We start from the raw sequence: 24,721 nt of genomic DNA on the forward strand, positions 1-24,721 counted from the left end.
AGTCACAAAGGAGGAGTCCCCTATTGAAGACGATGCTGAAGATGCTCCACCCACATTTGAAGAAGGTGTACAGGCTACAATTGATGAATTAAAGGAAGTCAACATTAGCACTACTGAAGACCCTAGGCCAGTCTTTATAAATGCAAATTTGTCCCTAGAAGAAGAAGATGCTTATGTTGAACTCCTCAAAGAGTATAGGGATGTTTTTGCCTGGACATACAAAGAAATGCCAGGTCTAGATCCAAAGGTTGCTGTTCACCACTTATCAGTAAGGCATGGGGTGCGACCAACAAAGCAAGCACAACGTAGGTTTCGGCCTGAGTTAATCCCTCAGATTGAAGGTGAGGTCAACAAACTTATTGAAGCTGGCTTTATTCGTGAAGTCAAGTATCCCACATGGATATCAAACATTGTCCTTGTAAGAAAGAAGAATGGACAAATTCGTGTTTGTGTAGACTTTCGTGACCTTAATAGGGCATGTCCAAAAGACGATTTTTCTCTTCCTTTAACAGAAATTATGGTTGATGCTACAGTAGGCCATGAAGCTCTTTCATTTATGGATGGGTTCTCTGGTTACAATCAAATTCACATGGCTCCAAAAGATGAAGAGCTCACCGCTTTTCATACTCCAAAAGGAATATACTACTATAAAGTTATGCCTTTCGGATTAAAGAATGCGGGCGCCACTTATCAAAGGGCAATGCAAAGAATATTTGATGACATACTTCACAAAAATGTAGAGTGCTATGTTGATGATTTGGTTGTGAAGTCGAAGAAGAGAATGGAACATCTCCAAGACCTTCGTCAAGTCTTAAGCGACTTCGTAGGTACCAACTTAAAATGAATCCCATGAAGTGTGCATTTGGAGTTACATCCGGAAAATTCCTAGGATTCATAGTTCGACACCGAGGAATTGAAATTGATAGATCGAAGATTGATGCTATTCAAAAAATGCCAGAACCTCAAAATATTCATGAGCTCAAAAGTCTCTAAGGAAAGTTTGCCTACATTAGGAGGTTCATATCCAACTTGGCCGAACGCTGTCAACCCTTCAATCGCCTTATGAAGAAAGATGTCCCATTCAAATGGGATGAAGCATGTAGAAATGCTTTTGAGAGCATCAAAACATACTTGCTAAATCCCCTTGTTCTACAAGCACCCATACAGGGGTGGCCACTTATTCTTTACATAGCAGCACAAGAACGATCTTTAAGAGTGCTTTTGGCTCAAGAGAATGAAGAAGGAAAGGAGAATGCCCTCTATTACCTGAGTAGAACCCTAAATGGTGCTGAATTCAATTATTCGCCAATTGAAAAGACATGTTTAGCTTTAATGTTTGCCATTCAAAAGCTAAGACATTACCTGCATGCCCATTCAATACAACTCATTTCACGAGCAGATCCCATCAAATACATCATGACTAAGCCAGTTCTTTTAGGAAGGCTAGCAAAATGGGCTCTCTTACTCCAAGAGTTTGAGATAATATATGTTCAACAAAAAGCAATGAAAGGACAAGCTTTGGCTGACTTCCTTGCCGACCATCCTATTCTTGATGATTAGGAGCTGTCTGATGACCTTCCTGATGAAGAAGTAATGGTCGTTGAAACTGCACAACCTTGGAAGATGTTCTTTGATGGAGCTACTCAACGTTGTGGTGCCGGTGCCGGAGTAGTGTTTGTAACTCCAGAAGGGGATATACTCCCGTATTCATTTACTCTCACAGAATGTTGTTCAAACAATGTTGCTGAATATCAAGCACTAATCCTAGGTCTGGAAATGGCAATGGATGCAGAAACAACTGGTTTGGAGGTCTTTAGTGATTCAAAGTTAATCATAAACCAAGTGCTTCTACACTATGATGTGAAGAAGTAGGAATTGATTCCTTATTGTAAATATGCCGAGAGGCTTCTGGGATGGTTTGATCATATTAGCATTACACATATCCCAAGAAATGAGAATAAACAGGCGGATGCCTTGGCAAAATTAGCAACAACTCTTGCTTTACCAGATCCTAAGATAAAAATTCCAATATGCCAAACATGGGTAATACCTCCAAACTTTGATGAGGATGAGATAGAAGAAGAAGTTAATGCAATTTCAGTTTTTGAAATAGAAAGAGAAGATTGGCGGCAACCTATCATTGATTATATAGAACATGGAAAATTGCCCAATGACCCTCGACATAGAACAGAAATCTGACGACGAACTCCACGTTTTGTTTATTACAAGAATACTTTATATCGTCGTTCTTTCAATGGTCTTCTCCTTCGTTGCTTGGATGATGAGGAAGCTGCCAAGGCACTCGAAGAAGCTCACCAATCAGGTCCTAAACTTCATTTTCAAATTAAACGGATGGGTTATTATTGGCCCACTATGGTCAAGGACTGTATGGAGTATGCGAAAAGATGCTCAGCATGTCAATTCCATGCAAACTTCATTCATCAACCTCCAGAACCCCTACACCCTACTGTGGCTTCATGGCCATTTGATGCTTGGGGATTAGATGTGGTTGGGCCATTGACGCCAAAATCCTCTGATGGACACTCATATATCCTCGTTGCGACAGATTATTTCTCCAAGTGGGCTGAAGCTGCTGTATTTCGTGAAGTGAAGAAAGAAAATGTCGTGAACTTCATCAAAAGGAATATCATCTTTAGGTATGGTGTACCCCGTTTCATCATCACTGATAATGGGAAGGAATTCTACAACAAGCTGCTGGAAAAACTTTGCAATGACTTTGGTTTTAAGTAGCATAATTCCTCCATGTATAATGCTCTAGCCAATGGTCTCGCAGAAGCCTTCAACAAAACTCTATGCAATTTGCTCAAGAAAGTTGTAGGGAAGTCGAAAAGAGATTGGCATGAAAGAGTTGAGGAAGCCTTGTGGGTGTATCGTACAACATATCGAACACCTACCCAAGCCACACCCTATTCACTTGTTTATGGGGTAGAAGCTGTTCTACCACTTGAACGTCAAATTCCTTCATTGAGGATTTCCATTCAAGAAGGTCTTTCTAATGAAGATAATGTGCGTCTACGACTTGAAGAATTACAAGCTTTGGATGAAAAAAGGTTGGAGGCACAACAACGCCTTGAGTGTTATCAAGCTCGCATCTCTAGGACTTTTAACAAGAAAGTTCGTCCTCGATCTTTCCAAGTTGGAGATTTGGTTCTTGCTGTACGAAGACCCATCATTGTCACCCATCGTACTAAGAACAAGTTTCTTTCAAAATGGGATGGACCATATGTTGTTCAAGAAGCCTATACAAATGGAGCATACAAGTTGGTTGCTGAAGACAGTTTGAGAATTGGCCCTATCAATGGCAAATTCTTGAAACGTTACTATGCCTAAAGATTGAAGTGCTCCTTGGTAAGAGTTTAAAACTGCCTACCTCAACACTCAAAGGGTACATGATGTTCTCCCATTACTCTTGAAAGTGTCCATAAAAAAAAAAAAAAAAAGGCCCGCTAGGTTGAAAACCTTTTTATAAGGTAGCCTAGGCAAATATTAGGGTAATAAAAGCTCGCTAGGTTGAAAACCTTTAAAAAGGCAGCCTAGGCAAAAGTTAGAGCAACAAAAAAAAAAAAAAAAGCCCGCTAGGTTGAAAACCTTTTTATAAGGCAGCCTAGGCAAAAATTAGAGTAATAAAAGCTCGCTAGGTTGAAAACCTTTAAAAAGGCGGCCTAGGCAAAAGTTAGAGCAAAAAAAAAAACCTAAAAAAACTTTCCCCCTTCTGAACTATGTGTTGACTTGATCCCTTTTCGGGTACGTAGGCAGCTTGGTATCATTTACTAAGTTCAGTCACATCTTCAAAAAAAAAAAAAAAAAAAAAAATCTCTCCTTCTGAACTACGTGTTGACTTGATCCCCTTTCGGGTACGTAGGCAGCTTGGTATTATTTACTGAGTTCAGTCACATCTTCAAAAAAAAAAATCTCCTTTATTGTATATATTTAACAATTATTGAAGCAAGAGCTAGAGAAATAAACAATCCATTGAAACAAAAAAAAAAAAAAAAATTTACATGATGGAATTCCTTTATTGTTCAAAAATAAATAAATAAATAAATAAGAAGAAGGAAAAGAGAAAAGAAGAAGATGGTTATAACGATGATCTATTACAAGTCAATATTTCCAATTGTAATTTTCTAATTCATCATGGGCGGTCCTTAATTCTAGTTCTAACAACTCCAAGGATTCAGTGTTTGCATTGCTTAAAGTATGAGAAGTCTCTACGAAAGAAATCTCTTCTCGGATGTTTGAAATGATTACTTTCTGGCTTGACAGCTTTTCATCATTTTCAAGGGCAGAAACTTCAAGTTCTTTCTTATGGGTGAACAATCGTTTTAGTTCTTCTTGAAGCTCTGTTATTTTAGAATGGGTGTTCACTAATCCATCCTTAAGTGCCTCACCATGTGCTAATAATTCACCCTCTACCTTTAGTTGATCATCAAGTTGAATTTTATATCTTGCCAGCTTTTTGTCACTTTGCTCAAGCGTCATACATGAGGAAAAGGAAGACTGTAGAGATGTAAAAGTATTGGCCTTATCAAAATATTCCGCAACCAATGTTTCTAATGGTGAAGGATCAATAGCTTGATTGGTTGTTATGGCTTCAAAAATTTTGTTAGCCCCATCAAGGAGTAAATACGTCTTGTTGAATGGAGTTCTAACAATCTTTTGTTGAAGACTTTTCCAAAGATTCAATGCAAGATCAATGCGGCGCTTCAAAATTTCATCACTAGGATTATATTCAGAAATTTCAGGAGCACAAGACTTAGTTCTTTGAGGAGATCTTGTAACATTCTTCCTAGAATCGGTATTAGCCACCTCACCAATGCTCCTTGGCAATGCAGTAGATGACCGTGGGCCGGAAATTGAACTTTCACTATCATTTGAGGCCACATCATTATCAATGTCCAATGGCAAGGTTTGCTGATCGGACTAAAAAAATAAATAAATAAATAAAAATAATATAGTACATAGTTCATAAGGAGTAACTTAAAAAAAAAAAAAAAAAAAAAAAAAAAAAGCAAGAAGAAGAGTTAAAGACTAATCTTGAATACCTGAACTTTGTTTCTAGGTGATGCGGCAAGAGATTGTGGATTGGAATTATTTTCAAAAGTCGCCTCATTGTCAACCTCCATGTTCAAAACTTATTGACCAGACTGCAATCAGATACACATTGGTCATGTAAGTTATACTTTGCATAAACAAAAGGAAAGTTTCTTCTTAAAAAAAAAAGATTTAAAAAAAAAAAAAAAAAGACCTGATCCTTTGCACCCTCAAGGTTTTCAGAAGCACTTGTAATGCCTCTAAGGGAATTTGGGTTGCTAGGTATTGTCAATTTGGGCTTTTTAGCCCGATTCCAATGATGATCACTATCGTTATCATCGCTCATTTCTTCAAGGACTGGATTTGCTCCTCCCTCAAATGCATCATGCACTTCTAAGGATCTTTCAACAGATAGGGCCCTTGGAGGAGGCTTCTTCAATTTAGTTGTGACACCTTGAGACTCCTTGGACTGAATATGGTGATTCACAGATTTTGAGAAAGTGTTTGCCACATGAACTTTGGGTAATCGAATATCCTTATTATTATTTCTATTGACAGTGATAGGCTGAACTACCTTACTCTTAGGAGGAAGAGGATGTGCACTTGCAATCAAAATATCTACACCATTATCAAGATACTTCCCATGAATATGATTCCACCATTTTTTGTAGCCACTCATAGTATGAAATTTGAAATTAGCTAGGGTAGGAGTCACTGGAAAGAATGCTTTGCAACCAGTCTTATAGAGAGTACATAATCTCCAAAACTCCACAATTTTATCCAAAGTCCCTTGACGAATGTCCTCTTTAATGGTACCTGGAATGTCTTGGCAAAGCCCAAATTGACGGCTAAACCGAAAAGGACTATAAGGTTCCACTATGAGATGACCATCTTGACGCATAGACAAGTAAGAAGAACAGATACTTATAAAATATGACAATGAATTACGAGAAAGTCCTCCATCATCAAGAAAAGTCTCCTCCCTATTCCTGACATACAAATTTGCGTCCCATTGCATAGAAGTACCTTGTATCAACTTTCTTGCTTCGTGTTCATCAAAGTGCTTGGCCCCTCCTTCCCCAGAATATACAACCATCTTGGGTCCCGGGTCATCAATCTCATAATGAGTCCTAAAATAAAGACCTAGCCAGCCATAAATATAATGAACAGGGAAGCAAGCACCCGAACGACTAATCATTGGTGAAGAATGAGCAATCTTGTTTAGTCCTCGGTAGAGACTAACTAAAACTGGTATTGCTAGACAAAAAGGGCGACCTGTTGCCATGAAGCTTGCAATCTTGAAGGTTCCAGGGCGAATTGTATTGGGATCTTCACTTGGCAAAACAAAGGTGCAAAGCCAACAAGAAAGTAATGCAGCTAAGTAGGTCTCTTCCCATAGCCCATCCTCAATCTTGAGTTCAATAAAAGGATTTTTCCCACATTTAGACCAACCTTGAATTTTATTCAGCGAACCATCAGGATTATGAGTCTTGATTGAACGACTTAACCTTTTTGTCCTTCGACTGGGTGGTTTTGAATATTTCATTCCATATCTACACCAAAAGTTGACCCAATCGTTCGCCAAAACACGTGGGTCTTCTCCTTCTTTTTTAGAATTAAGGAGATGAAAGGCTGCAAATAGGTGCTCACAACTCTTTGGGATGAACCTCTCTGTCTCGTCACTTCCTGTCAATTCCTCATAGCAAGGGATGGTTTCATCATAAAGACGACCAAAGATAGGAAGCCCACCAAGTCGATGCAAATCCCAAAGTGAGATAGACATCTCACCAAGTGATGTGTGAAGAGTGTTGGTTTGTGGACACCATCCTTCGCAAAATGCTCGCATTACATCAGCATTCCGATCATATGTGTACAGAGATGCTGAAACTGCGTCATAAATATGGGCCTTGTTAAGAGTCTTCCTACTTCTGAAAAGAACATCTTCCAGCCATTCCCAATATAGAGGTATGTAACTCCACTCTCCATTGATCTTGAAAAGAGTGCCCCAACGTGTTCCGCCTGAAATTATATGACGGCCAAGAGTCACTAGATAACGAGATTCTGCAGTGTTCTTATGAAGAGAGCTATGCAAAGACCACGCTCTAGAGGGGAGATTAGAATTCCGAGAGACATCATAGGTCCACTCAACAATGTCTCTTGAGTCTTTAAGTTCAGGCCACTTTTCCGCAAATCGGCCAATAATCGGCCTTTCAACGAGCATTGATATGTCTACTTCCTTAGTGTCATTCGATTCTTTAGTAACAACAAGATACTTCTTGCCGAATGAAGAGAAGTCTTTGAAGAGCACCATGATGATAGGGCAAACCTAACCAAAACAAAAATTGTACAAAAGAATATAAATTACGGTGCAAAGAAGGTTAAAAAGAAAAAGAAGGGGGCATGGACATGCAATAATAAAAATAAATAAATAAATAAATAAAGTTATTATATCCTCATATGCGAGTATTGCTCCATTGCAAGATACCAATGGACACACATCCTTGCATAGACAATTTTCATCCTCAAAGTAGCCTTCTTCTTCGATGCAATCTTCATCTTCAAGGAAGTCTTCGTATCACAGATAGACTTCCTTGTCAAGATTGTCTTCGTCTCCAAGGAAGTCTTCGTATCACAGATAGACTTCCTTGTCAAGATTGTCTTCGTCTCCAATGAAGTCTTCGTATCACAGATAGACTTCATTGTCAAGATTGTCTTCGTCTCCAAGGAAGTCTTCATATCACAGATAGACTTCCTTGCCAAGATTGTCTTTGTCTTCAAGATTGTCGTTCAGGTCATTGTCTTGGTAGCTACTTGGCTTGAGGAACAAAATAAACTCTTGCAAGTTCTTCATAGTGCCACTAAGTCATCATATTACCTATTCTAAATGGAGGTGGAACAATACAAAACACTTGCAAGAAAAGAGATTCACAAGTAAGAAAGCTTTGTACAAGAATGTACCTCCAAAGATTTCGATGATGGAACTCTTCCAAAATTTGAGGCTAAAGTATTCCGAGATGGACAGTGGCTGCATAAAAAAAAAAAAAAAAAATGGTACCAAAGAATAAATTAGAGCCATATTAAAAATTAAAAAAAAAAAAAAAAAAAAAAAGAGCAGAAGGAAGATACTCAACCAATATTCGTATAGATTGATAAAACTTGGTGCAATCTATGTTATAGATTTGACGCAATCTACTCAAGTGGTGATGATGATTTTTCTTCTAATTAAAGAGATAAACTTGATGCAAGGCCGGGTACTACAAGAAGAAAAAGAGTAATGAGCACGGCTTAAAATATATATATATATATATATACACGAGGTTTGCTACTTGACTGAGAAAGAAGAAAGAAAAAAAAATATATATTATGCCTTTTTCAAGAATGGTTCTTGAGATTCCAGAACTTATGCTCTATGCGGGGAAAATTATGGGTCATGTGTGGCTGGAGCTGCCCTTTTATACTGCCAGACAGAGAGAGTTTAATTGCAATTAGGACTCATCTAGTCAAAACCGGATTGGCCAGGAAAAGAAGTCAGAATGAAGGAGAATTCTTGTATCTGATTGAAGGGATAAGGCATTGAGAATTCCACTCCTACTTGGAATTAAACTCTCAAATAGGTTTTAGTTGCAACAGACACTAACTCCTACTTGTCATAAAAAGATACGAAGATAAGAAGTTTAAAATAATCATCATTGCAAGTGGGGACTTCTCCAAAGGATAGCGTTTTAGTCCTTATATGGCTAGGACGTTGGTTGATTGGTATTAAGCTTTGTGTAACTCCATCTAGAAGTCATCTAGTCATAGTTAGACTAGGAAATGGAGTCCACCTCGGGTAGAATATGGTCCAATATCCATGCTCACGTAGACCTATTGGGAATTTATGTGCATGTGGAACTATTGGGAAGAAGATTTGGATGACTAGAAGTTCCTATGTATGTCACGTGAAGATATGGATATACATAAGTCAAAGCATTGTATACATCATAGCAAGTTTCCTATGCTTTGTATAACATGTCTGGGGGTACTTCAAGAAGAGCCAAAACTACGAGCTGGACATTAAAAAAAAAAAAAAAAAAAAAAAAAAAAAAATCTAATGGTCTGGATTCACAGTGGAAAAGTTTGGATCCTGAAACTAAGAGAATGGTGTATACAAAATTTGACACTATGCAAGTCGTGACTTCACCCATTTTCCACACTCAAAATTGTGGACATGGTCAAGTCTCGAGGGAGCATTTGTAGGAGGCAAAATTTTAAGCCAATTATAAAATGCCACATCAAAATTTAGTAACAAATTTTAAAATAATATGTCATTAAATTAATTAAATCAAATGACGACATGTGTCATCCAAATTGGCATCACATTGACATACCAAAATTTGCCATATGTCATTTGACCCAAAAGATAAAGATAAACTTCCTATTCAAATTTTATGGGCAATTGTCTTTATTAAAACAAATAATAAATAAAATAAAGATAAATTTTCTATTCAAAATTGGTAGATAATTATGTTTATTAAATAAATTAAATAGAGATAATTATTTATCTTTGTTGATTATTATCTTTATCAAAATATGATATTTATCAAAATAGATAAATAAAGATAATTATCTCTAAGAAGAATTTGGGCCAATCAAAAGTCTACTACATACTTCCAAGAATATCAATTCGAAATGGAGCTTATCCTCTAAAATCACTATAAATAGAGGACATCCCTTCTCATTTTGAAGACAAAGTTTTCAAGAGGCCTAAGCTCTGGAGAAATTCCGTCTCAAGAAACTTTGAAGAATCCTTGAAGAACTTGAAGAACATTCAAAGAACTTGAAGAACATTCGAAGAGCTTGAAGAACTTGAAGGATAATAAATCTCTAATAAGCTCGAAGCTAGAGATTTATTGTGAAGACCGATCAATCCATCTTCCAATCAAAATCAAGAAGATTCTTGTTCGAGTCAAATTCAATGAAGATAGAATCAGAGGGTATTCTTTTGTAAAAGAATCAAAATAGAGATTGTACTCATTATACATCAATACAAATTTATATTTGCAAACCTATTTCTTTTCAATTGTTTGATTTTCTACAATTGAGAAAAATTTGTGTTTACACTAACTCTCTGGCCGCATTAATGAGGAAGTGATCTCTGAACAGTGTTTGTTCAACCTTACAACTACCCCCAAAGACTTCAGGAGGGTGCTGATGGGACAAGGATCAAGATAAGCAATTGACTGTCCACATGTAAAGTGAAGATGAGAAGAGAGAGATAGTATAAATTAGAGGGGAGACCCTGAAAGAAAAGGATCAAGAAATAAAAAGAGAAACACTGTAACAATCAGGAACAAAATTTGTAATCAAACTCAGTAGGAATATATAAGAACGAATCTCCTCGGACTGTGCCGAGGATGATTTTCTTGGGTTGAATCAATCTATCTTCCTGTTCTTATCATTCGAACCCACTTTGTTTGTTGTCCAACTTATTTTAGCTCAGTTTTTCAACCCACTCTCTATAAATTCATTGTTTTGGGCTTTTTGGGTTTAAGTCCATCTATCTTTTAGGCTAAGCACTCAAATCTGGTTCTTACAATTGGCGTTGTCTGTGGGAAATTCTGGTGTTGAAGTGAGTCCAATGTCTGACTATTGTAGGTTCAAGTTCCCACTAGGCAGAATCTATGGGGTCTTAACGTCAAGACCATTTTTGTGATCTTGAACAGAGAAAAGACCAAGAGGAAAGTGTGCATACTACCCATACTAGTAGGAGCCATTCTCGGGGAGATAGTCACCTCTCTCATGAGAAAAATACCAAAGCCATGCAGCTGGAGATTGATCAGTTGAAAAGGAGTTTACACTACGAACGACGAAGGTGAACTCCCTCTATCTCTAACTTCTCTTCTAACGGCGAAGAGGATGGTAGCTATAGGCGCAGATCAAGGACACCTCCTAGTGAGTCTTTCTCATATGATGAGGACTACCATCACGAGCGCAAAAGCAGAAATTCATCTTCTAAAGGCCTGGAAAATGATGCTATGAGTAGAGCACTTAACCAAATTTCCAAATCACCTTTCACATGCAAGATTGAGGGAGGGAGACTTCCTCGGCGGTTCACTCAACCCATGTTTATCATGTATAATGGTCATATAGACGCTGTAGAGCACGTAAGTCACTTCAACCAGAGAATGGATGTACACTCCAAGAATGAGACCTTGATGTGCAAGGTATTGCCATCCAGTTTGGGGCCTGTGGCGATGAGGTGGTTTAATGGTCTGGGTGTATGTTCTATTGACTCCTTCAAGGAGCTCACTCGAGTGTTTGGGTCTCGTTTCGTTACGTGTAGTAGGGTTCCTCGGCTCTTAGATTCCCTACTGTCCATTTCCATGCGAGAAGGTAAGACTCTGAAAACGTACTCGGACAGGTACTGGGAGATGTTTAATGAGATTGATGGGGATTTTGATGATGTGGTTATAAGGACCTTCAAGGTTAGCCTACCCACCAAGCATGATTTGAGAAAATCCTTGACCAAGAAGCCGGTGAGGACTGTTCTTCTGCTTATGGATCGTATTAATGAGTACAAATGGGTCGAGGAAGACTAACAGCAAGTCAAGGGAAAGGGTAAGATTATCCTTCAGGAGATGAGGGATTTTAGGTTGGACAGATACAACAATAATAGATATCGACGGGATTTTGCTGGACAATCTGGATCCACGGCTCCTCAGGTGGTTAATACTATGTTCTGAGAACCAGTGCATCAAGTTTTGGAGAAGATCAAGAATGAACTATACTTCAAATGGCCAAACAAAATGGGAGGAGACCCTTTGAGGCGCAACCAAAGTCTTTATTGCCAATACCACTAGGAGCGAGGGCATACGACTAAGGATTGCGGAACTCTGTGGAACCATTTAGAGCAACTGGTTAGAAAGGGAAGGCTACAGCATTTTTTATAAAGACCTAACGGGCAAGGAGACCAATCAAGGCCGGGGGCTCAGGGGAACGCTTCTTCTAAGCCCTCGTTAGGCATAATTAATGTCATCTTTGTTGCACCTGGAAGGACTGGTTCTCATCCTTCCAGGGTAATGTCTATAGCTCGGCTACCCACTGAGGAGACTAATTCTGAATCGAAAAGGGCTAGAGTGGAGATTCGACCGACGCTGAGTTTTTCAGACGAAGACAAGATAGGAACCATCTAGCCACAAGATGATGCTTTGGTGGTCACCCTCAGAATAGGAGGGTATGATGTGAAAAAGGTGATGGTAGACCAGGGCAGTGATGCAGAGATTATATACCTTAATTTGTACAACGGGCTGAACTTAAAGCCTGAGGACCTGACAGCCTATGATTCACCTTTGGTGAGTTTTGATGGGAAAGTTGTCATCCTGAGGGGTCAGATTAGGTTGCCTGTGTAGGCAAGTTCAGAGGTGGTTGAAGTGGACTTCATTGTAATGGATGCATACTCTCCCTATACAGCTATTATGGCCAGACCTTGGCTTCATGCCCTAGGGGCCATTTCTTTAACTCTACATTTGAAAGTAAAGTATCCATCAAGAGATTGAATTGAGGAGCTTATAGGGAGCCAGTCCATGGCTAGACAATGCCTCGCGACTACAATTATGCATCAACCTACAGTTAAGTCCTCGACCTCTACTGATAAGGGCTTATAGTAGTCAAAGTCTCTGATGTTACCTGTCAATGGGCCAGCCGAGGAGCCAAAGTGTGAGGATTTGGAGAAATTTGTTGTAGGTGATGACCTGAAGAAGTTTTTCCAGGTTGGGACTCAGCTACCTCTTCAGGAGAATGAAGAGCTGGCAGAGTTTTTCAAGAGGAATGTTGATGTGTTTGCATTCTCTGGGGGTGGATCCAAGCTTCATCTTCCATCATTTGAATATCAACCCATCTGTCACCCCAAGGAAGCAACCACCTCGGTGCTCATCTAAGGACCATTCTGACACTGTCAAAGACGGTGATGAAACTTAAGCAGGTTGGGGTTATTAAAGAAGTATTTTATTCTGAATGGTTGGCCAACACTGTGGTTGTGAAGAAGAAAAATGGAAAGTGGTGGGTATGTGTGGACTTCACAGATCTGAACAAAGTCTGCCCAAAAGATCCTTTCCCCATGCCTCAAATAGACCAGCTAGTGGATACCACTGTAGGTCATCCTCGGATGAGCTTTTTGGACGCTTTTCAAGGCTACCACCAGATATCTTTAGCTTTGGATGATCAAGAGAGGATAGCCTTTGTTATTCCTATTGGGAATTACTATTACAGGGTGATGCCCTTTGGTTTAAAGAATGCAGGCGCTACCTACCAGAAAATGATGACCAGGATGTTCGAGCCACAGTTAGGAAAAAACATTGAAATTTATATAGATGATATGGTGGTAAAGAGTAAGGCGAAATCCGAGCACATTAGTGACCTCGAGAATATCTTTGAGATATTAAGAAGACACAAGTTGTGCCTTAACGCTTCTAAGTGTTCTTTTGGCGTTGGATCAGGAAAGTTCTTAGGGTACATGGTCACACACCACAGAAATGAAGTTAACCCTGACTAGATTAAAGCAATCAACAATTTACAGCCACCTCAGAATCCCAAAAAGGTCTAGAAGCTAACAGGGATGACTGCTGCTCTAAACCAATTCATCTCTCGGTCAGCAGACATATGTAGACCCTTCTTCTAGTTATTGAACAAGTGGAAGGGATTTGTATAGACTGAAGAGTGTGTCTTAGCCTTCCAGTAGCTGAAAGAGTATCTATCTCGGCCACCCATTATGTCTAGGCCTGAGGTGGATGAAGTTTTGTTTGCCTACATCGCAATGGCTTCCCATACGGTAAGCTTAATGCTAGTACGGGTTGATAGTGGTGTGTAGAGGCTAGTTTATTATGTGAGTAAGTCATTACATGAGGCCGAGATCCATTACCTACCACTGGAAAAGGCCATTTTGGCAGTGGTGCATGCTACACGTAAGCTCCCCCACCATTTCCAATCACACACGGTTATTGTCCTAACCCAACTCCCACTTAGATCTCTACTTCGGAGTGCTGATTACATAGGGAGGATTACTAAGTGGGGTACGATCCTAAGAGCCTTTGATATCAAGTATATGCCTCTCACCTCTGTCAAAGGTCAGGTACTGGCCAATCTGGTAGTTGAATTTGTCGAAACCTCATTCGAAGAGAAAGTAGAGAAGCAAAACACGGATGAAAAATCAGTTGCTGCAATCTCTTTCCAGGAACCTTTGTCTTGGAGGGTATACATTGATGGTGCTGCGAATCACAAAGAATCTGGAGTGGGACTAATTCTGATATCTCCAAATAGGATCACAATTGAGAAATCCTAGAGATTGGACTTCCCGACCATAAACAATGAGGCTGAGTATGAAACTTTGTTGGTAGGGATGACCATGGTTTAGAAAATGGGTGGAAAAGTAGTGGAAATCTTCTTTGATTTAAGGCTGGTTGTGGGCCAAGTTCAACGAAATTTGGAAGCTAAAGATCTCAGAATGCAGGAATATTTGAACCAAGTAAGACACTTATAGTCTGGATTTGAGTCTTTTAATTTGTCACAAATCCCCAGAAGTAGAAATACACATGCCAACTCTCCTGCCACGCTGGCAACATCCTCGGCACAAAGTTTACCTTGGGTGATCCTTGTAAAAGACTTGTGTAAACTTACTAAGGAAGGGGGAAATGGGGTTCATATTCATCAAATAATGGTAGGTCCAAGCTAGATAGACTCTATTGTGCTATTCTTTAAGGAAGATGTTTTGCCCGAGAGTAAGTCCGAGGTCGATAAGGTACAGAGGAAGGCTTATCAGTTTTGGCTGTCTGAGGACCGAAAGTTGTACAAGAGATCTTTTTCTGGCCCATATCTACTATGCATACACCCTGAAGTAGTTGAGCTACTCCTAGAAGAATTACATGAAGGGATTTGTGGAAGCCACACAGGGGGCAAATCTTTGTCTCACAGGGCCCTCACTCAAGGCTATTGGTGGCCAAATATGTAGAGGAAGGCACAAGAGTATGTGAAGAAGTGTGACCAATGCCAAAGATTTGCACCCAACATTCATCAACCGGGAGGAGTTCTTAATCCTCTATTCAACCCTTGGCCTTTCGCTCAATGGGGCTTGGATATTGTAGTTCATTTCCCTAAGGCAATAGGGACTAAAAGATATTTGTTGGTCGGTACGGATTACTTCACCAAATGGGTTGAAGCTGAACTGTTGGCAAATATCAAGGATGTGGATGCCAAGAGATTTGTTTGGAAAAATATTGTCACTCGGTTTGGAATCCCTCGTACCCCGATAGCAAGGCCTTTAGGAGGCATTGCTATGATTTGGGCATAACGAATAGATATTCCACCCTGGTATATCCACAAGGGAATGGATAGGCTGAGGCTGTCAATAAGGTCATAGTGAGTGGACTTAAAAAGAGGTTGGACAATGCAAAGGGAAAATGAGTGGAAGAGTCGCCACACGTTCTTTAGACATATTGGACTACACCTCGTAGGTCTACTGGGGAGACCCTATTTTCAATGATTTATGGAGCCGAGACTATTATTCCTCTAGAAACTGGATTCCCAACATTGAGAACAAGTTCTTTCACTCCGAGCAACAATGATGAGCTGCTAGAAAAGAGCCTAGACTTAATTGAAAAGCAAAGAGAAAATGTCATAGTCCAATTAGCCTATTATCAACACAAGCTCAAGTAATGATATGATGCCAACGTGAAGTTAAGGCCACTGGCGCTTGGACACTTGGTGTTAAGAAAGGTTTTGGGTACTACAAAGAACCCAGCATGGGAAAAATTGGAACCTAATTAGGAAGGACCATATCGCATTATATCAGTGACAGGACTAGGTGCATATTACCTTAAAGATCTAGATGAAAATACCGTACTCCATCCCTGGAATGTGAACAACTTGAGAAGGTATTATTATTAATGAAAGCAGTCTTTACCTTATTTCTAGTTTATCATGTTATATGTCATCTGTTCTACTACTTGTTGGATGTTAAACAAAACCTTAGTCATGTCTGGCTCCCCGAACCACATGCTTTAAGTAAATTAACACTCTATAACATCTTTCTAAATATTGAACAGAACCTTAGTCATGCTTAGCTCCCCAGACCACATGCTTTGGGTAAATTAATACCTAATGATGTCTTTCTAAATGTTAAACAGAACCTTAGTCATGTCTGACTTCTCGAACCACATGCTTTGGGTAAATTAACATTCTATGACATATTTTTAAATATTAAACAGAATCTTAGTCATGCCTGGCTCCCTGGATCACATGCTTTAGGTAAATTAATACTTAATAACATCTTTCTAAGTGTTAAATAGAACTTTAGTCATGTCTGGCTCCCCGAACCACGTGCTTTGGGTAAATTAACACTCTATGACATCTTCCTAAGTGTTAAACAAAACCTTAGTCATGCCTCACGCCCCAAACCACATGCTTTGAACCTTAGTCATGCTTGGCTCTTCATACTATGTGCTTTGGGTAAATTAACACTCCATGACATCTTCCTAAGTGTTAAACAAAACCTTAGTCATGCTTGGCTCCCCAGACCACATGTTTTGGGTAAATTAACACTCTATGACATCTTCCTAAGTGTTAAATAGAACCTTAGTTATGTCTAACTCCTCAGACCACATGCTTTGGGTAAATTGACACTCTATGACATCTTTCCAAGTGTTGGACAGAACCTTAGGTATGTTTGACTGCTCAGACCATGCGCCTTGGGTAAATCAACACAGTCTATTTATTTTCCTAAGTAACAGAATAAATCCCATATTATACCCAACTCCTCGGATCAGTGGCTTTAAATAAATTAAATTCTGCCCTTTTATTTTTTACAAGATATATTATTCATCTCTAAAAAATTTAGCATTCCTTGCAGAAGGCCCAACTCTCAGTACAAGTATGTGATAATTCTCTTTATTGCTGGCACTTGTTCAATGTATTTGAATTAGTAGTAATACAATACTATCAGCTTTTGTTAAAGTATGAGTAATAACAATCCATTATTGTTAGCAATCTTGGTTAACACCAATAAGAGAGTAAAGGTTACAAGGAAAAAGAAAGATTCATGAAACAAAAGGTAAAGTCTTTTCATTGATCAAAAGGAGAGTCTATTACAAACAGTGGTGAAATACCACAACCAAAAAAAAAAACATATATGTAGAAAGATAAAAAAAATAAAATCCTATAATTATGCCTTTGCTTGATGAAGGTCCTCTTTGGTATTAGCTGCCTTGAACTTAGACTCTACATCCTTAGCCTTGGAGACCACATCCCTAATCGTGAGAGCGTCCTCGGAGTGTTTGGCCTTGATCGGTGGCTGAACCTCCTTACCCTTTCCAGCCCTTATTAGGACTTCAGCATCAAGAGAAGGGGCTTGGTGGGGAGCTGCTCAGGAGGGGGAGAGGATCAGCAACAGGAGGAGGGAGCGTCACTGGAACTTCTCAGATGTCCTCCAAGCGGAAAATATTCTCAGCCCTCCTCAACTCTAAGTCAACAGGGACTCCCACCCGGTTGAGCACTTTTGCCCACGTCTCGGCACAGTAGTCCCTGAACACTCCGGCCACCTCTTCTGCCAATCGGGTCTCCATTTCCTACACCCCACGTTCATAGGATGCCGTCTCTGCGGCCTCAGTAGCTACCCTAGCCACCCAAGCTGCATCTTTAGCTTTCTGTAACTCAACCTTAAGATCTAGAACCAGCTGTCTCTGGGTGGCCAGCTCTATCTCAGGGTGGCCAGCTCTATCTCAGTCATGTGAAGCTGTTTGTGCTAGTCCTCGACCTACATCTCCACATTCTTCAAATCGGCCTTGGCACTCAAACGTGCCCTATCTACAACGATCAACTTGTTGGACAACTCTGTTTGCTCTTGCTTGAGGGCCCCCAAGGACTTCTCAGTCTCAACGCGGGAATGGGCCTCAGCCCGAGCCTCATTATAGGCGTCCTAGGCATACTCCTCGGCCACAAAAACTTGTTGAGTAATCTGCATAAAAATAACGAAGGAATCTCATATATATATATATATATATAAAAGAAGAGGAAGAATGAAAGCACAGCTTAGCATTTAATTCAAAGATTTGCTTGTTAACTTACCATGGCAAGGTCCCTCTTCAAGGATAGGAAGAGGTCTGGCTGCCTCATGCACCTAAAAGCTTTCATGTCTTTAGGGAGGAGAAGAGGTTGTTGCTCTAGGGCTTCAGCAATGTAGGCTAAATGCCCTCTCTGGAACTCCCGAACTGAAGCGTCCCATGGGATGGTAGTACCATCCAGCTCCAGCCAAAAAGCCTAAATGCATTGCTGTCGGTGCACCTCGACCCCAACGAGGCCCTCCCTACTATCTGCTGAAGAAGCTCGTTTATCTTTGGCATTTTTAGGCTGCTTTGCCCCCTTCGGAGGAACCACCTCACCTTCCTCCACTTCTTGCACTTTCCTCTTCTTCTTCAAGTCAAGACACGGGAGTAGTCCAACTATAGTTATAGGGAGAGGAGGAAGAGGGGGCAGATTGGCAGGAACTTGGGACTTGGGGACCTCTTTGGACGACACCCCTTTGTTCCTTCTAGTAAGGAGGCCCTTCAGTCCTTTCCTTGAGTTAATGTCCATCTCCTCGTCCTCATTGAAACTGCGGTCTACGTGGGCAACTATGAGCCTAGGAAAGTGGGCGGCAGAGTACCTGTCTAACTCGTCCTCAGAATTTGGGAGTTGGATTATAGGATCTGCCCGTTCCTCCTTGTCCTCCTCGAAGTGAAATTGATCAATCTCAACCTCAAGCGATAGGCGCGATGAGGCAGTCTCCTCTCTCGGGATTGCTGCTTTTGGTAGAATGTGCTGGAGGGGTAGTTTAACTGGAGGAAGGTCTTCTCGGGCTTGGAAACTGGGTAGTGATATGTCAATCTGGGCTAGCCGAGGGTCACCTACTCTTATCGCATTGCCTACTTCTTGAAACGCATCCGAGAGGGGCACAAAGTCCAAGATCAGATGGACGGCTTGTAACTGTCTGTCTTCACTCACGAAGATCTCAAACCTCAGCACCTTGTTAAAACCCACATTGACGAGGCTGAGTCTGGGAGCAACGTGCCTTTTATCTGCAAAGACATCCGAGGAGAAAATCTCTAGTCAGTATAATGTAATCATCATTGGAAATGAACAGCATACAAAAAGAATAAAGGAAAACGAAGCTGAGGGGCTAGTGCCCATGCTTCAAGGGAACAAAAAGAATAAAGGGGACATAAACCTAGGGTACCCCACTTGGCTCTCCCTCTCGGACTGAGCAATGAAGACCGTCATGCTATGCCCCTGAAGCTATTAGGAAGTCGTCCTTCATACCCTTATTGGATTTGGGGAGGCATGAGATGAGCCTAACAACGGGTGATCTGGACTTGAGGTAATACCCCAAGTCAGTGAGCGAGTGGCACTCGTACATGTGGACAATATTATGCCAGATGAGTCCCAAACTCATATGCTCGTTGAGAGCATCAACGCAACCTAAAACTCTAAACAGGTTGGGAGTGCACTGGTAGGGACAAAACCTACGGTTAATTAGGTAGTCTCAGGGCACCCTACCCATGGGAAGTGTCATTCCTCCTTTTATAAAAGCGATCATAGGAATGACAACCTCCCCTTCTTTCCTGTCAAAGTCTATCCGATTTAGGGGACAATACCGCAGGGCTACTCCCTACGGAACATGGTACTTACCCCTGAAACCCTCCATACCGGCATCTATCTCTACAAGATGTTTAAACCTACCCATTGGATTAAGCTAAAGAGGAACGAATGAAGTTTTCAAGGAAAAGAAATAAAGGATAAATGGCCGAGGAGACAAGCCGAGAAGAAAATAACCTAGAAAATAAAGAACTTACAAGAATGAATACGTTAGTTGCTTCTGGTACTTCTTAAAGGTTTGAATTTTTCAGAGAGAAAGACTTGGAGACTTTAGAAATTTGGGAAGCTTTGAAGGTTTGAGAGTTATGAATATCTTAAGAGCTCAAAGATTTGTAAGATGAGGAAAAATGATTTCCCCAGGGGCTTTATATAGAAGGCAAAATTGAGTGGGAGTTATCCCGCTCAAATTCCAAAGGGAAATGCCAACCGTAGGATTTATCTCTCACCGTAGGATACGGGGAACAGAGCGCCGCCTGGAGCACTAAATGAGACATCGCGGGCTCTGAAGCGTCAGGAGCAGTTACAGGGCACATGAAGCAGAGTTTTCACACATGTAAATCAAAGAAATAAATGGTCTTAACTTTTAAAAATCAAAACCCCACTTATTCTCCTCGGATAAGAGGAAAAAACTGGAGTTTTGAGGGACTATTGTAGGGATAAGGGCTCAAAATTATATATTAGGCCTTAGGCCTAAGGCCTTGGCCAAGGACGTTGATTGGTCTGAGGACAAATAAACAGTAATGAGGGTGTTAATTTTAGAGTCCCATGAATGGGTTTCCAATGGAAAGGTTGGGGAAGGTGGTCCGAGGAAGAGTATCTCCTCGGATAAACATAGCATAAATCAAATGTATATCCTATCATTCAAGGTGACCTTCCAGAAAATTCCACTGATAGAGGCGTGCATTGCGAATGTATAGGGGAGATGGGAGCTCAGAAATATCTAAGAAAAATCTACTACCACCACATTGAATGCTCTGTAGCTAACTCTCTGGCTGCATTAATGAAGAAGTGATCTCTAAACAGTGTTTGTTCAGCCTTACAGCTACCCCCAAATACTTCAAGAGGGTGCTGATAGGACAAGGATCAAGATAAGCAATTGACTGTCCACGTGTAGGGTGAAGATGAGAAGAGAGAGATAGTATAAATTAAAGGGGAGACCCTGAAATAAAATGATCGAGAAATAAAAAGAGAAACACTGTAGCAATCAAGAACAAAATTTGTAATCAAACTCAATAGGAATATATAAGAACGAATCTCCTCGGACTATGCCGAGGACGATTTTCTTTGGGTTAAATCAATCTATCTTCCTGTTCTAATCATTCGAACCCACTTTGTTTGTTGTCCAACTCATTTTAGCCCGGTTTTCCAATCCACTCTCTATAAATTCATTGTTTTGGACTTTTTGGACCTCAGTCCATCTATCTTTTAGGCTAAGAACTCAAATTTGGTCCTTACAAGCACCATTGAAATGACTCAAAATTTGGGGGGGGGGGGGCTAACTTCAATTTTTACATGCTATATTTTTTAAAATATAAGTAATATAAATACTATAAAATAATTTTTTTTAATTTTGGGGGGGACCTTGGTCCCCCCACCCTTGTGTGTGGCTCCGCCATGGACAATTACTCCAAACGGGTGAGAATCAATATATATAGTTGAATCTTATGTGTTTGTGGATGAAATAATTGTTTTTGTATAAATCTTATCACACCTCTAAGTATTTTTGTAATTGAAGAATATAACAACTCTGAATTATGATGAATGAAAATTACTAAACTTTAGGGGAAAAAAAATTAGAAGAGTTTGAAAAAATAAAAATTTATTGAATAGTGAAACATTTGTCCAATAAGTTGAGGTTCAAATAAGTCTGCTGATATTGTGGACCAGTTAACCTCATTCACCAGAACCGGTACACCTTCGCTCAGTTAATCCCAATGTGGTTTCCAGCAAATGGCAACCTCCCCCCACATGGTTGGATCAAGATTAACGTTGATGCAGCTACCACAAAATCCCTCACAGTTCTAGCAGCCGTAGCAAGAGATGAAAATGGCATTGTCATCAAAGTCTGGTCGAGAACATATCTCATTTGCTCACCCCCTCCAAGCCGAAGCTACTGCCATCCTATGGACTCTGCAACTCGCAAAAATTGAAAGATGGAGTCATATTGTTGTTGAGGGTGATGCAAAGTCTTGCTTTGACTCATTAGCCTCACCCGTGTCCGCACCCGATTCATCCATTTGCAACATTATTAGTAATATTCTATGTTCTTAGAGAGTTTTTTGCTGGTTGTATTTTTCTTTGGGTCAAGAGAGACTGTAATTTAGCTGCACATGCAGCGGCTAAATTCTTTCTTAGAACTCTTCAGTCTTCAGAGGCTCTTGCAGCCGCTTGTAAGGTAGACTGCTTTCCTTTCCCTTCTGAGTAATAATACATTGCGGCTTATCAAAAAAAATATAAAAATAGAGGAGGCCAGACGGAAACACTAGACAAGAATTTGGAGCTATTCTTGGTGACTGACTGCTCAAAAGTGCTGACTGGTCTGTTCTCTCTCCTCAAAAACCCAACGTTCTAGCTATCTCTATTTCATTGATGGCTTAGATCCAATCTTAAGTTCCATATTCATACCACCATCCAATCTTTTTATGGACCCAAGCCTTTCTTACTGCACTGTTTAGTCATTCGAATTAATATTTTCGGTTGCTTTAACTAACTTAAGTTATGGAGCTTCTTGACTCATGCTGAGATTAACCAAGGACATAACTTTTTTGATAAATCAATTATCACAACAAGTGGGGGTGGATACAAACTCATATTCTCCTCGCATGGGAGACTAGGCAATATCATTTAGCTACTTTTTGACAATATATAATTTAAGAAGGCCATCCCTGGCTAAAGAATACAAAACCAGTTTATGATTAACCCCCATATATGTTACTTCCCATCATCCACCATGTTCTTGAACTGCAAGATCATAATGCAGTTGCTGCTAGATTTGCTATGCAAATAAAAACAACCAAGACTAAGAAGTTTGGGCAGTTAGAAATGAGTTCAATAACATCTAGGACAGCTAGGCATTCGTTCGAATGATATAAGTAAAGCTGTCATATATCTTTGAGGGTGTTATTACAGATACGAATAATATAGATGATGATAATAAAGATATTCGGTATAACCATGTCGAACCCTGTAACATCAGAGCAACTTAATGGTATTCTTAAATTCTGAAAGGCCAGTATAAACCAATAATCCAATAGCCTAATATTTTTTTTTCTTAAAATCAGTTCCCAGGTTCCTCTCCACAGTTTGAACTAGACCCTCACCTAAGAAGCTTTTGTAGCACACAATGGTTCAGAAAAGTATTTGATCAAGCCACAGTTTCAACAAAACTCAACTGGCTAAGTAAACTAAGTCCACCTATTATGTGTTATAGAAAATTACCTAATTATGCCGTGATCATCATTCCATCACTTACTGCTTTCCTAGTTTCTGCATAACAGTGGACTTCACCGTGAGAGGGAAGACATTCAATAATACTGTCTTGCCCTTAACAGAGCAAAAACACCATACCTTGTTTCATTGAGTTGCCTTGAACCCAATGAACTTGTTTTTCTTGAGTTGACAAGTAAACGGCCTATTTCTTTGCTTCCAGGCTTTGTGCTCTAGACTTGAGATGGCTTCTTTCCCAAAAAATAAACAAAATAGATGGCTTCTTTCAAGCCATTGCTACTACATTACCTGTGTTCTGGAAAATGAAATTTGATAGAAGCCTAAAAGCATATGAAACAAAACCATCAGGGAGAAATTCAGGGTTGGCAATTTAATCAGATTTTTTTTTTTTTTGTTTGGGTCACTAGGAGGCAGAGAAACTCCTGTTCATTCTATCAAGTCCAGTCATGTAAACGTTGCTGCCAGAGCAAACTCAAAGCTATCAATCAAATTAATGAAAATTTTCTTTTACCCTCAGCAGTAGAGAGGCCAATAGGGCTAAATTGAGAAAACCATAGATATCACCTTTCTGTCTTCAAGGGCCCAACTATTTGTCCCATAACTTGAGGTTCAAACTTCAACGGGACAACGACTCCTGGAGGCACTAGTTTCATATTCTCGGTGACTGACTTCTCCAAGCAATCACCCCCCCCCTCTCTCTCTCTCCCCCTCCCTCTCTAAAACCATACATTTTTCCTACCTCTTTTTCATTAGGGGCTTAGATCAAGAAAGACTCGAATCCAATCTTTTATGGATTCAAGTCTTTCTTCACATCTTTTTGAGCCATTAAAATCCAATCTTTGCTGCTGCATTAGCTAACAGAAGGCATGGAGCTTTGAGACTCGTGCCATATTGAGATTGATCAAGGACTTAACTAACATTTAAAAAGGGCCTTCCCGGGTCAGGCAACCAGCTAGAGATGACTTCAAGAAAATCTAGGACAACCAGTCATTTGATTCGATGGTCTAAGTAAAGCAGCTATACATCTTTGACGTAGTTATTATAGATACCAGTAGCATCGATGACAAAATGAAGGTAATAACCATGTAGAACATGTAACTTAAAAGGAACTTCTCGGAACATAGATAAGTAGAGTCTCTGGATGAGATAGTCTTCCTAAACCTTGTTAAGGCCAATATAAACCAAATTGACTAAGCCAGGTAATTATGTAAAAAAGGTTTTAACCAAATATTGTCAGCCAATCATCCAATAGCCTAATTGTTTTGGTCAAAATTGCGTTAAGATCAATACAGTTTGAATTAATCCACACCCAATAAGCTTAGTAAACAAAAGTTCAGCAAAGTATTTGATCAAGCTAGTTTCAAAAACACTCAACTAGCTAAGATAACCAAGTCTAGCCAACAATGTTTTTCTCCAGTATGTGTAATAGAATATCACCATCCACATCGGTACAAGGGTAAGTCTAACCAACATTTAAATGTGATACCACAAAGATAAATTAAAAATAAGGTCAACAACATATCTAATCGAAGGGTAAAACTAAAGCTAACCAAGCTAGCTGATT

The 24,721-nt window shown here is 39.8% G+C and overlaps 1 protein-coding gene across 1 annotated transcript; it reads left to right on the forward strand.

Moving 5' to 3' along the window:
• The first annotated feature begins 11,162 nt into the window (after positions 1 to 11,162).
• Positions 11,163 to 11,630, forward strand: LOC115961889. Its single transcript, XM_031080791.1, has one exon. It carries the CDS (start codon positions 11,163 to 11,165, stop codon positions 11,628 to 11,630), a length of 468 nt encoding a protein of 155 aa, XP_030936651.1.
• Positions 11,631 to 24,721: the final 13,091 nt, after the last annotated feature.

Source organism: Quercus lobata, chromosome 9 (genome assembly GCF_001633185.2).
Source record: "Quercus lobata isolate SW786 chromosome 9, ValleyOak3.0 Primary Assembly, whole genome shotgun sequence".
In the NCBI taxonomy this organism is placed as follows: domain Eukaryota; kingdom Viridiplantae; phylum Streptophyta; class Magnoliopsida; order Fagales; family Fagaceae; genus Quercus; species Quercus lobata.

Bases quoted from the DNA above. Each gene is read 5' to 3' on its own strand.
- LOC115961889 (XM_031080791.1), top strand. From the start codon at position 11,163: ATGTATAATGGTCATATAGACGCTGTAGAGCACGTAAGTCACTTCAAC.